This window comes from Pongo pygmaeus, chromosome 2 (assembly GCF_028885625.2).
Source record: "Pongo pygmaeus isolate AG05252 chromosome 2, NHGRI_mPonPyg2-v2.0_pri, whole genome shotgun sequence".
NCBI lineage: Eukaryota > Metazoa > Chordata > Mammalia > Primates > Hominidae > Pongo > Pongo pygmaeus.
This window is the reverse complement of record NC_085930.1, coordinates 120653100-120667548: the sequence shown is the minus strand read 5'-3', so window position 1 is coordinate 120667548 and position 14449 is coordinate 120653100. Positions and strand designations below refer to the sequence as shown.

The following is a 14449-nucleotide window of genomic DNA, read 5'->3' as shown; positions in this document are numbered from 1 at the left end:
TAGCTCACTGAGCATGGCTTGGTTCTAAATGTATAAAGCTAGAACACTAGGAATTTAGAAGTGTTCTGGACACATCCGGGCTCTGGCAGCTCCCTGGGCCTCTGAAATCCTCACATGCCCTGAAAATCGCCCTGCATATCAGAAACTGGCAAAGACTTATCAACACTGGTGGACTGAGGCCTCTAGCTATGCTTGCTGCTTCCCAGGAAATCTTCTTTCGGGGATCAACAGTATGAATGAAGTGTACTTCCTGAAATGAGCTTCCTGAAAATCTTCCCCGTTTTGAATTTTTTCTAGACCACCTACCATACTACATTGCTTGAGGGCAGGTGGTGTTATTTATATTTGAAGAGTAAATGCCCCTAAGGGCTGGCTTTAAAGTAGTCATTACAGAAAACAGCCACTGGGTGGCACAATTTATTCATACCCAAGCTTTGGCTACTCCAGCCAACCACAGCTTTAGCAAAGGTACTGTTGTGTAAATTAGAGTGGAATGTGCCAGAATACATACCAGGGGCTTGTGTCTCATCACCTCTTCCTCATCCTGCACTTCCAAGACCAATCCTAAGCCCTGCAAAATCCCTATGCTGAAGGTACTGTCACAGGTGGGCAACACCAAGCTGAGAGGCTGGAGATGGGAGTTCCATCCTCAGGAGGTGGCAAAACTAGGCAACTTTCCAAATCCCCTCCAACCCAGAGGCTCCACCATCCTTTGGGTTTTCCAGGTCTGGTTTAGCTGTAGGGGAGCTAACCTAGATCTGGAGACTGTGGTCCCATCCAGATGGGATCCAGACACTCTAGGCCCCAGAGGAGAAACCTGTTTGCTGAGCACATCCTCCCTATCTCCCTCAGCCCCAGGACAATCCAGCTTTTTCTAGCTGCTTCCAGGGACCTGAGACCAGCTCAGGTCACCAGAGCTGGAGGTGGAACATAGGCATTTCTCCATAGGCATGTGCCTAACTAGAACTAAGTTTCAAGCCTGGCCTCCAGGCTGCCGTGGAGACCCCATCTGTGGCCTGCCCACCTAGGGCTGCCAGTCGGCCCCAGGCTCTCTGAAGAAGGACTGTGGAGAAGGGGCTTGTTCATATGACCTTTTTGTTTAGAAGCAGAGGAATTATAGGGCGTGGTTTGCTGATTTCTTCATTTGTCTTTTCTTCCCAACCCCAGTGAACGACCTGAAGAATGCAGCCCCCTGTGCAGTCAGCTACCTGCTCTTTGATCAGAATGACAAGGTCATGCAGCAGAACCTGGTGTATTACCAGTACCACAGGGACACTTGGGGCCTCTCAGATGAGCACTTCCAGCCCAGACCTGTAAGTCTGGTGCACCACACCTTCCCTTTTCTCTTCATTCTTGCCTTCCGGAGACTACCTCGTGCCTTAAGAGAAAGGGTTATTTTGGAAATAAAGGGGCCGGGCGCGGTGACTCATGCCTGTAATCCCAGTACTTTGGGAGGGCGAGGCATGCCGATCATGATGTCAGGAGTTTGAGACCAGCCTGGCCAACACGGTGAAACCCCATCTCTACTAAACATACAAAAATTAGCCAGGCGTGGTGGCACGTGGCTGTAGTCCAGCTACTTGGGAGGCTGAGGCAGAAGAATTGCTTGAACCCGGGAGGCAGAGGTTATGGTGAGCCGAGATTGCGCCAAAAAAAAAGGAAATAAAGGAAAAGTCATTTTTTTCTGTAGTTTTGTGCGTGTGTGTTTTAACATTTTACTGCTTCATTCTGATTTCTGAATCTGTAAAAACTCTACAAATTTCAAACATTACAGAAATATTTTACTTTGAAAACAAAATTCTCTCATAATCCTACACCTTCTTTCTCTCTCGGAAAACAAAATTCTCATAATCCTACACCTTCTCTCTCTCTCTGTCTTTTTTTTTTTTTTTTTTTTTGAGGCAGAGTCTTGCTCTGTCACCCAGGCTAGAGTTCAGTGGCGTGATCTTGGCTCAGTGCTTCCTCTGCCTCCTGGGTTCAAGCGATTCTCCTGCCTTAGCCTGCCGAGTAGCTGGGATTACAGGCATGCACCAACACATCAGGCTAATTTTTGTAGTTTTAGTAGAGACGGGGTTTCACTGGGCTAGTCTCGAACTCTTGGCCTCAGGTGATCTGCCCACCTCAGCCTTTCAAAGTGCTAGGATTACAGGCGTGAGCCACTGCGCCCAGCCTGTGCCATCTCTTTATCTCCTGCTTTAAAGGTATATATTTAGTCATACATATAGTAAATATTTGTGTATTTTTATAAAATCAAGGTCGTATTTACATAGTTTTACAACTTTTTGCAACTTTCTTTGTCTTTCTGACAATTTGTCGTGAATATTTCTCCATGTCACATCCATGTATCATCTTAATTATTATCCTTTAACAGCTCCCTGGTAGTCTCTTTTGTGGATGGACCATCATTTAATTCCCTTGATAGGCAAACTCACCGCTTAGCATGTGTTGTCAGTGAACCCCATTCATTATATATTACTTTCAAAAGATTTTTTCTAATTGATCTTTGCTCTTGTATTTTCATTGGGATTTCTATATGCCATCTTGATTTTCATAAATTTGTCTTCCACTGAGGGCTGGCCACTCTTTTAAAAATTGAGATATAATTTATATAGGATAGAATTCACCTTTTTAAAGTGTACAATTCAGTGGTTGTTAGTATATTCAGAGTTGTACAGCCATTGCCACTATCTAATTTTAAACATTTTCATCACCTTAGAAAAAACCCCATATCCTGTTCCTCCCTCCTCCCAGTTCTAAGATGAAAAGATTGGTCCTATAAACTGTTCTCTGTTGTGTCTGAACAGGAAGCAGTTCAGTTCTTTAATGTGACCACACTCCAGAAGGAGCTGTATGACTTTGCTAAGGAAAATATAATGGATGATGATGAGGTAAGTTTTCATGGTTAGCACATGTCTGGTGGCTAAGAGAAAATATTACTCACATCTTTGCTAAAATCACTGGAAGGCTGAGTCCTCCCTGAAGTAAGAAACAGAGGGGACCTTGAGAAAGACAGTTCCAGTGGGTGTTTCAATGACAGTCAGAATGCTGGCATGGGAAAGAGCGGCTTTCTAGGAAACCTAGGCAGGAGTGCCACATTTCCTGATAGTGAAACGGGTGTGGGGCAATGCTCCAGGAATTCACAGTGGTCATTCTTCATCTTTTCACTTTATATAAAAACGGTGAATTTTTAATTGCTCAGCACTCTGAAGAGACATGGATACTCCCACCCCAATTTTTCTGCTAGACTATTGCTATTATTATTTTTTCTAAATTGCATCTTTACTGTAAGCATTTTGTCATTCTCTAGAATTGCTTGAAATTCCTGATACCACCTTACACAGCTGACCCCTTTTCTGACCCTGACTCAACTGGTTATGGAGTGGTCATTTTGTGATGGGGCAGCCTGGTCACAGAAAAGCCATCATTAGCGGTAGTATTTAGAGTATTTGTTTGGAACAAACTGGAAAATGCTTACTGAGAAAGCTGGGGACTTGTCAGCTATTGGAGCTCGAAGAGAGCTGTGAGCTTGCTCTGGTCTGATCCTTCGCTTTATAGATGAGGAGCACGGGGCCAGCAAGTTTCGTGAGCCTCCAGGTCTGCTCTTCCTATACCCATTTTAGGTGAAGTACCTCTGAATAAGACATCTTCATGGAATTTGTTTTCTGTCTACAAATATGTATGGGATGAACTCATCATTGGCATTAAACGACTGAGTCTCAGTTCTTTATCTATAAAATGGGAATAATAATACTGCCCTCCCAGGGTTGTGAGAATAAAATACCGTGTTGCATGCGGAAATGCTTTCTAAACTGGAAAGTGATGCAATGCCTGTGTCTTGGATTGGGCATCCTTGAAGCAGAGCCTGAGACAGGATCCCAAGATGCCACAGGGGCCATTCCCCCATTCCCTAAAGGAAGGAACACCGGCCAGATACCAACAAGATTGGCCACTGTGGTTTGCAAAGTATAGCAGAGGCTGGGTGTAGTGGCTCACACCTGTGATCCCAGCATTTGGGAGGCCAAAGCAGGTGATTGCTTGAGACCAGGAGTTCAAGACCAGCCTGGGCAACATGGTAAAACCTCGTCTCTACAAAAAATACAAAAAAATTAGCTGGGTGTGGTGGAGTGCACCCATAGTCCTAGCTACTTGGAAGGCTGAAGGAGTCTGGGGAGTTTGAGGCTGATATTGCGCCATTGCACTCCAGACTCGGCAATTGGAGTAAGACCCTGCCTCAAAAAAAAAAAAGGAAAGTATAGAAAAATATATTTAGAAAAGGTAAGAGGAGTTGAGTTCCCAGTTATCTAGAGGCAAGCTAATATGGATATTTTGGTTTTTATCTTTCCATTTTTTTTTATTATTAAAGAAAAAAATTTTATAGTTTTAAATTTTTCTACATGTTTATTATAAACTCAGCTATAATTATGTCTCATGACTTTTTCACTTTATATTATTATATGAGCAGTTTCTCTTGTCATATTTTTCTAAAACAGCTTTATTTAGATATTATTCACAAAAAATGAAATTCTCCTTTTTAAAGTATACAATTCAGTGGTACTTGTTATATCCACAAAATTTTGCATCTATCACTGTTATTTAACTTTAGAACATTTTTATCGCCCCCAAAAGAAACTCCATAGCTAAGTCACTTCCCATTTCTCCTCTGGGCCAACATTCCCACTCCTGCCTCCACCTCCAGCCCCTGGAACACTCTAATCTAGTTTCTGTTTCTGTGGATTTGCCTGTTGTGGACATTTCATATAAATGGAAATATAGAGTATGTGGTCTTTTGTGACTGGCTTCTTTCACTGAGCATATGTTTTCGAAGTTCAGCCATGTTGAACATGTTGCCTGTAAAATTTCCTTTGTACTACCAAGTAATACTCTTCCGTTGGATGTACCACATTCTGTTCATCCATTCTTCAGTTGATGGATGTTTGGGTTGGTTCCACTTTTTGGCTATTTTGAACAATGATGCTACGACCATTTGTGTACAAATTTTTGTTTGAACATAAGCTTTCCAGTTTTTTATACCTAGGAGTATATACATAGGTATTGTGTTAGGCCATTTTTGCATCACTGTAAAGAAATACCTGGCTGGGTGCGGTGGTTCACGCCTGTAATCCCAGCACTTTGGGAGGCCAAGGAAGGAGGACTGCTTGAGCCCAAGACTAGCCTGAGTAACATAGTGAGACTCTGTCTCTACAGAAAGTTTAAAAGTTAGCTGGGCATGGTGGCACAGGAAGTGTGGCAACGGCATCTGCTTGGCTTCTGGTGAGGTCTCAGGAAGCTTATGGTCATGGCAAAGGGGGAGCTGGCGTATGTCACATGGCAAGAGCATGCCACACTCTTTTAAACAACTAGATCTCGTGTGAACTCAGAGTGAGAACTCATTTATTACCATGAGGACAGCACCAAGACATTTTTGAGGCATCCGCCCACCTGACCCAAATGCCTTCCACCAGGCCTCACTTCCAACACTGGAGATTACATTTCAACATGAGATTTGGAGGGGACAAATATCCAAACCATATCGGGTACATACCTAGGAATGGATTGCTGGGCCATATGGTAACGGTTTAACCTGTTGAGAAACTGCCAGACTGTTTTTCAAAGTGGCTGCACCATTTACATTCCCATTAGCAGTGTATGAGAGTTCCAACTTTGCAATGTCTTCAACAAAACTTAATATTGTCTTTTTTATTAATAGCCATGCTAGTGGATGCAAGTAGTATTTCATTGTGGTTCTGACTTGCACTTTCTTTTGTTTTTCTTTTCTTTTTGAGACAGAGTTTTGCTCTTGTTGCCCAGGCTGGAGTGCAATGATGAGATCTCAGCTCACTGCAACCTCCGCCTCCCAGATTCAAGTGATTCCCTGCCTCAGCCACCCTAGTAGCTGGGATTACAGGCGCGCACCACCACACCCAGCTAATTTTTTGTATTGTTAGCTGAGATGCGGTTTCACTATGTTGGCCAGGCTGGTCTCGAACTCCTGACCTCAGGCGATCCACCCGCCTCAGCCTCCCAAAATGCTGGGATTACAGGCGTGAGCTACTGCACCCAACTTGACTTGTACCTTCTTAGTGACTAATTATGTTGAGCATCCCTTCATGATTGGCCATTTATATATCTTTGAAGAAATGTCTGTTCAAATCTTTTGTCCACTTTAAAATTGTTATTTATCTTTTTATTATTGTGTTGTAGAAGTTCTTTAGATATTCTAGTTATAAGTTCCTTATCAGATATATGAATTGTAGATATTTTCTTACAATTTGTGGGTTGTCTTTTCAGTTTCTAAATGGTGTCTTGAAGCACAGGTTTTCAAATCTGATGAAATTCAATTTATCTGTTCTTTCTTTTGTTGCTTTTGAGTTGTGTGTCATATCTAAGAAACCATTGCCTAATCCAAGGTCACAAAGATTCACTCCTGATTTTTACTCCTATGATTTTTATAGTTTTAACTCCTGCATTTAAATTTACAACCCATTTGAGTTAATTTTATGTATGATATTAGGAAGAGGTCTAGTTTCATTCTCTTGAATGTGAATAGCCAGTTGTTACAGCATTATTTGTTGAAAAGACTTTTTCACCATTGAATTGTCTTGGTACCCTTTGAAAGAAATCAGTTGACCATAAATGTGAGAGTTGTTTTCCAGACTCTCAGTCTATACCTCTCATCTTGATTTCTATCCTTCAAGTTAGTACTACACTGTCTTCATTACTATAGCTTTTTTTTTTAATTACGTGGACTTTCAACCAAGATTAGATTACTGTAGCTTTATACTACATTTTGAAATTTGAAGTGTGAGTCCTCCAACATTGTTCTTCTTTTCCAAGATGATTTTGGCTATTTTGGGTCCTGTACATTTACATATGAATTATAGATTTAGCTTTTCAGTTTTTGCAAAAGGCAGCTGGGATTTTTTTTATGGGAATTCCACTGAACACATAAATCTCTTTAGGTAGTATTGGCTTCTTAATATTGTCTTCTAATCCATGAACATGAGAAGTCTTTCCACTTATTTGGAATTTTTAAAAATTTATTTCACAGTGTTTTCTTATTTTATTATTCCTAAACATTCTATTCTTTTTTAAAAAATTAAAATAAATTCTTTCCAACCCCCAGTATTCAAGCATTTTATTCTTTTTGATGCTATTATAAATGAAATTGTTTTCTTATTTTCATTTTTGGGCATATTCTAAAAGAATAGAAATACAATAGATTTTGTGTATTGATTCTGCACACTTGCTGAACTTATTAGTTTGTATGTGTATGTGTATTATTTTTCTTGCTTAATTGTTCTAGTTAAAACTTCTAGTATACTATGTTGAATAGAAGCAGAGAGAGTGGGCCTGGCACAGGGGCTCATTCCTCTAATCCCAGCACTTGGGAGGCTGAGGCAGGAGGATCACTTGAACCCAGGAGTTTGAGACCAGCCTGGGCAACATAGCAAGACCCCATCTCTACAAAAAATAAAAAAATTAGGCCAAGTGTGGTGGCTCATGCCTGTAATCCCAGCACTTTGGAAGGCTGAGGTGGGCAGATCACCCGAGGTCAGGAGTTTGAGACCAGCCTGGCCAATCGGTCAAAACCTTGCTTTACTAAAAATACAAAAAAATTAGCTGGGCGTGGTGGCACATGCCTGTAATCCCAGCTACTCAGGAGGCTGAGGCACGAGGATCGCTTGTACCCAGGAGGTAGAGGTTGCAGTGAGCCAAGATCACACCACTGTACTCTAGCCTGGGTGGCACAGTGAGATACTTTCTAAAAAAAAAATTAGCTAAGTATGATGGTACACATCTGTAATCCCAGCTACTCAGGAGGCTAAAGTGGGAGGATTGCTGGAGCTCAGGAGTGGGAGGGTACAGTGAGCCATAAGCATGCCACTGCACACTAGGCTGGGTGACAGAGCAAGACCCTGTCTCTCTGGGAAAAAAAAAGTGGAGAGAGTGAACATCCTTGTCTTATTCCCAATCTTAAAAGGAAAAAGCATACAGTCTTTCAGCATTAAATGTGAAAATATGTTATTAGCTGTGGGTTTTTTGTAGGTGCCCTTTATTAGGTTGAGGAAGTTCTGTTTCTAAGTCGTTGAATTTTGTTGTTGTTGTTGTTTTTTTGAGATGGAGTTTCACTCATGTTGCCTAGGCTGGAGTGCAGTGGTGTGATCTCTGCTCACTGCAACCTCCGCCTCCTGGGTTCAAGTGATTCTCCTGCCTTGCCCTCCCAAGTAGCTGGAATTACAGGCATGTGCCACCATACCCGGGTAATTTTTCTATATTTAGTAGAGACGGGGTTTCACCATGTTGGCCAGTCTGGTCTCGAACTCCTGACCTCAGGTGATCCACTTGCCTTGGCCTCCCAAAGTGCTGGGATTACAGGCGTGAGCCACCGTGCCCGGCCTGAATGTTTTTATCATGAATTTGTGTTGAATTTTGTCAAATGCTTTTTCTGCATCTATTGAGATGGTCACGTGATTTTTGTTTCCCTTGTTAATATTCATTATAAACATGACTTTTTTGTGACTAATATTACATGATATAGATAATTTTTAGAAATACAGCCTTTTTGTAGGCATTTAGTTTGCTTCCAACTTTTTGCTTTTACAAATAGCATAGCAGGGACTAAATTGTTTACTTCTTCTCTAATCATTTCCTTAGAAAAAATTCCCAGTGGTGAAATTCCTGGTCTAAGGCTGTGAACATTTTCAAGACTTCTGATGTACAAGAACAACATATATAGAAAGCAAATCATAGATATCAGAACACGAAGAGATTTTTCACATGATTCAGTAAAGCTCTCTCATGTCACAGATAAGGAAACAAACTCAGAAAGATAGAGTGGCTTGCTCATAGTCACACAGAGGGTTAGTAATCATCTAATGAACACGCCGAGCTTATTGCAGGCTTTAAAATTCCTAGGATTCTTGGATTTGGCACTTTCAAGATAAAAGGACTTTGTTGAAGGTTCTGGAGTAGTTTGCTTATTAATTGAGGCTTTAGAATTGTGAAAGAACTAATCCATCTCTAAAGAATGAACCATTTTCTTACTATATACCAAATTATGGCAAGTAATACTTAGAAATGAAAATATAACCAAAATCATCAAATTCTTAGTTAGTCCTTCCATTTTCCAAAGGACGTAATACTACTTTGAAACAAAGCATCAGTACACTTTAGCTCTCTAGGACAGGGGAAAAATGCCACCAGTCTCTTTGCATAGCAAAGAGGAGCTATGATATGTGTGGCATTCTTCCTTATTATCTTTCTGGCATTGAAATGTGTATAAGCACTCCTGAAAGTCTACACACTGGTTCAAAATTTTGCAGAGGTTTATTACAGTTTCAGAAACTTTTTAAAACAGGCTGAAACAGATGCTTCAGGTTTCAAGTTCTGATGGTTGTTTGCTTCAGGAAAGTCCAAAACAAATAGAATATAATTTGTTGGAAGGATTTATTGAGGGAGTGCTCTCAGGTAGGAACAGAATGAGGGTCAGAGGAAGGAGCTCAACAAATACGTGGTCTCAGCTGGAGTCAAGCTTTGCCTGCTCCCATGGGGGACTCTGGAGCATGAATTGCACCACGGAGTTGTTCCTGCATTTTGTAGTCCCCCTTATCAGTCTGTCATTCGTTCTTTGTTGCCAGGAAGGAGGGCTGGTGTGTAACCTCCCTGGCAAGACTGCTGTTTTTTTTGTTTTTGCTTTTTTTTTTTTTTTGGCCAAAGGCCATTGCCCAGACAAGGGGCAGCTGCTAGCCATTAGCAAGCAGCCCTCACAGGAGTTGGGGATGGGTGCACTGGGAAGGAGATCTGAGTGAGGCCCCAACAGTATTCACTACAACAGCCATGAAGGGGATGCATTTCTTTTGTCTGTGCTGCCTCGGGCACTTTTTACTAGTGAGCTAAAAGCAAACAATACCATCATCCCACAAGTCACAACAGACACACAGCAGGATATAGTAACTCCCTAAGCAGAAGTCATAGCTATACACGTAATCCCTCTATTATGCTATGTTTTCCTTTTGGGGTCTAGAAAGCAACTGAAAAACAATTTTTCCAAGCTGTAGTGTCTACAATTTGAGTTTCTAATCTCAGGCATGACATAGTAGAAGTATTTGATGATAATACTAAGACCCCCATTTGTATCTCATGTACTTGATAGGTTTTCCAGTTATTTCCAAATGCTGCAAGATTTTTATAAATTTCTCTGTGTTAAAACATCAGAAGGAGCCAACAGGCTCTTGGCCTGGGATAGTGAGCTCAGTGAAGGAGGTCGAGTTTTAGCAGGGGTGGTGGGGCCAGTCTGTGTTGACTCTTATGGAAGGGGCCTCAGCCTTGGTCATTCACTCATTCTCTGCAGAAAAGAGAATGGGTGTCATCAGCTGGTGGTCTAGGAGGGTTATAGGAGAGAAGTCAATGTGGAGAAAGAAATTGGGAAGGGTGCTGGGCTGCTTCAAGTTGAAGTGTAAGGCCGATTGCAGAAGGAGGGAGCAGGTGAGCTCCTGGTACCAACACTGGGCAAGTGGATCCCACTATCCCTGTGTGTCTCTCCTGTAAGAGGAGTGATTGCTTCAGTCACACCAGCAGTATGTATGCAAGCACTCAATCATTCATCCTTCAACACATTTACTGAGCACCTTCTGTGTGCTGGACTCTGGGGAAGAAAAATCAACCCAAGCCCCTGGTCCTTGAGAAGTTTGTGTTCTGGTGGTTAAGGCAGAAAGGGAACAGATAGAAAATGTTCCTGTGGGAGACCTGCACACATGAGAGGGGAGGAAGGGGAGCAGGCAGAGATGCCCACAGGAGGGGCACTTGGTAGAGCTGTTCACAGGCTGGGCTGTCCACCTCACACAGCATGTTGGCGGATCTCGCAGAGCACTTGATACCAAGTTCAAATGGAGTGGAAGCCGAGGTCCCCTCCACAGGGAGAAATCAGGTCCTGTGGGCCCCAGACCAGCAGAGAAAACCTGTTTCAGCCAAAGCAGACAGTGGTGATGGCCTCTTGGGATATTGTTTCTGCTCATCAGCACTTTTAAAAGTCCAATAGCCCATTTAATAAAGCTGTCCTGTTGTCTCTTACAGGGAGAAGTTGTGGAATACGTGGATGACCTCTTGGAACTGGAGGAGACCAGCTAGCCCACAGCAACCAAAGAGACTTCCTCTTGGCGTTCAGGAAACACAGATTCTTTGTCCTTTTCCCAACAGCCCAGGCTGTTGATACCTCAGAGCCTTCTCTTTACTCTCCAAAGTGAAAGGGAAGCCCCCGTCTCTCTCACTACGTGTCACCAGGGGTGAGCCTGCCTTTCCCATCTTCACACCTGCCACCTCATATTCACACCTATCTTTCTCACCTTTTTTTTGAGATGGAGTCTCGCTCTGTTGCCCAGGCTGGAGTGCAATGGCACGTTCTCAGCTCACTGCAATCTCCGCCTCCTGGGTTCAAGCAATTCTCCTGCCTCAGCCTCCCAAGTACCTGGGATTACAGGCATGTGCCACCATGCCCGGCTAATTTTGTATTTTTAGTAGAGACGGGGTTTTGCCATGTTGGCCAGTCTGGTCTCGAACTCTTGATTTCAGACGATCCACCTGCCTTCAGATGATCCACCTCCCACAGTGCCGGGATTACAGGCGTGAGCCACCATGCCCGGCCTCTTTCTCACCTTTACACCTGTCTTCTTATCCTCACATCTGTTTTCACACCTTCATCCCTGTCTTCCTCATGTTCACACTTGTCTTCCCCATGTTCATACCTGCCTTTCTTACCATTTTGGTTTGAAGGGCAGTCTTCTCTGGCTTGTTTTTTTGTTTTTTTGTTTTTCCCAGAAAATCAGCATTATTTTTTAAATAAGAAAAACATTCCTAAAAGATGATAATTGTGAAAACCTCCTTTGGCTTGTTTACTTTTCCAGATTTTAGTCTCCTTTCTTTTGGTGGAAGACAAAGGCTAAATTTCTCCAGCCTCACAGTGGTCTTCACTTGGTCTGACTTGTACCAATTCTAGCACCCACTGAAAAACAAGTTGAGTAGAGAGTGTACAGTACAGAAATGTGGCTTTTGCCCCACTTTGCATCTCCAAAAGTACAATGGTTGGCTGATCCCATTTGAGGACAATGCTTAGTTGTAAGTCTCCAAGTTGGAAAAGGAAGAAAGCCAGAGCTGTCTAGTTTCATTCCTTCTTTCAGTAAATATTTATTGAGTACCTACTGTGTGCTAGGCATTGACCTGGGAACTAGAGATACTTCACAGAATAACAGGGGAAAGTTCCCTGTGCTCATGGAGCTTACATTCTACAAGGAGAAAGAGATAGCCAATACATAGGAATAAATATATACAAGGTATCATATAGTGATAATTGCTGTGGAGAAAAATAAAGCAGGGGAGGGAGTAAGAAATCCTGGAGATGAGGCTGCAGTTTTAAATGGGGCCTCACTGGGAATGTGACATTGAGCAGAGACGTTAGGGAAGTGGATCCTGGACAAGGCATTCCAGGCAGAGGAACAGGATGTGCAGTGCCCCAAAGTGAGAACTTGCTCTGCATGGTCAGGAAAGAGCAGGGAGACCAAGCAGAGTCGTGGGCAGGGGGAGAATGGAAGGAGAGGCGGCTGGGGAGGACAGGTGGTGGAGGGCCTTGGCTTCTGCTGAGTGAGATGGGAACCACTGGAGGGTTTGAACAGAGGAGTGCCTTGATTGATTTATATTTTGCAAGGGTCATTCTAGCTGCCATAGTGTGAAAAACTTTAGTGGACAAGGGCAGAAGGAAGAGGGAAGACCTGTTAGGAAGCTACTGCAAGGTTCCAGGCTTGGGCCTGGGCCACAGCAACAGCAGTGGTCAAATATCTAGATTTATTTTGAAAAGAGCCAATAGGATTTGCCGAGAGTTTGAATGTGGAGTGTAAGAGAAGGAAGAGTTAATGATGACATTAAGGTTTTTGGCCTGAATAGCAGGAAAGATGGAGTTACCAGTTAATGAAATAGGGAAGGATGGGCTGGGTAAGTAAGGAATTTGGTGCAAAGCAGGCTGTCTGTGGTTGGAATGGGAGGTTCTGGCCGCAAATCAAAGTGGAGAGTTTTCTCAGGTCAGGTCTGCAGCAGAGCTCGAGACAGGGATCTGAATGCACTTGGTTTATTGTGGGGGGTGCTCTCAGAAGGAACCTGTGAAAGCCTTTATCAGTCATTTATTGGCTATGAGAAGTTCTCTGGGAGTGTGGGTACATTTGAAGGCAAGTGGCTTCAGCTGAGGGCAGGTCTCTGGAAAAGAGGCAGTAGGCATCTGGCAGCTACCATGCATGGTAGTGTGTTGGGGGTGGGGGTCCTGGGCACTGGCTGTATGAAGGGATCTGGCAGGGCACCACAGCGCCCCCTACTGAATCATCAGCATGTCAGTGGCATTTAAAGCCATGAAGCTGGAGGGGCCACTGAGATTGTCTCCGAGTATTACTGAGAAGCAACAGAAAAGAGCCATGGATGGAGCCCTTGGGCTCTCTGGGAAATGGGAAATCAGCCAAAGGACTGAGAAGGAGTTACCTTAAGGTCAGAGAAAACCAAGAGAGTGTGGTGTTCTGGAAGCTGAGCTTTCTTTATTCAACCTCATTCCCTTCTCCAAATAAGCCACTTGTGTAGTTGGGCCCCTCCAGGGTTGAAGGCAAGAGGAGAAAGGCACAGCGTTTGGGAAACAAGACTTTTCCTGCAATAGCCTGGGAAGGAATAAAAGGATAGGGTGTTTGGGTTTTTGTGTAATGGTGGTTAATTGGGGTGGAACACTCACACATTGTGCTTTTTCTGGGCTTCCCTTATCTCCCAGAACACTCTACCAACCTCGGGGAACTCGGGCACATCCTTCTGTTTCTCCTTCAGCTCTATCCTGCTTCCCTCATCCCTTCTGACACCACATCCTCACTCACCTGCACAAGAATCCCTGCATCAGGTTCTTCTTTGAGGGTACCCACCCAGGACAGTCCCCTACCACTTCGGTCTTGGGCTGAAGTTGCCCACGTCCACAGAGTACTCCCAGCGGGGGTGTTTGGCCCGAGGAGTCAGTGTTATTACTGGTGGATGCACCGTGTCCACAGCAGCCTCCCAATCCCAGCGATGCGTCACATCTTATGTGGCTTCCTGCTGGGGGAGATGGCCGTCACCCATGGGATGCCGGGTTCTCCTTTCTTTCCTCACCCCACCCTTTACTCCACCAGAGAAACTTCCTTTTGAACTCAGTGGGGAAGAGGGTGATGAGACAGGACTAAAAAGTAGTGGGGGACCCAGCAAGTGGACGCCCTGCTCCAGGATTCCTGAGTCTGTAAATAGTGTGCCCAGCAGCTGTGAACTCCCCTTATCGCCCCGGGCTGCAGTGTCCTTCCCAGCTGTGTGAGAAAATGAAAGCCGACGTCCACAGGGACCCAGACTGGGTTGGATGTTGTGACTCACTCCACCTCTGTGCCCTGCAGAGGTACTGTTGGGTCCT

The 14449-nt window shown here is 43.7% G+C and overlaps 1 protein-coding gene across 2 annotated transcripts in view; it reads left to right on the top strand.

The window, feature by feature from the left end:
• Window positions 1-11858, top strand: part of CRTAP (cartilage associated protein) — a 30710-nt gene extending 18852 nt beyond the window's left edge. The window contains exons 5-7 of one of the 2 annotated variants that reach the window (XM_054483788.2): window positions 1168-1313; window positions 2805-2888; window positions 11074-11858. In XM_054483788.2, coding sequence (XP_054339763.1) covers window positions 1168-1313; window positions 2805-2888; window positions 11074-11127 — 284 coding nt within the window. In that variant the 3' untranslated portion in view covers window positions 11128-11858. Of the gene's footprint in view, window positions 1-1167; window positions 1690-2804; window positions 2889-11073 lie in introns of those variants that run through there. The other variant, XM_063662084.1, reaches the window with a different exon arrangement.
• Window positions 11859-14449: the final 2591 nt, after the last annotated feature.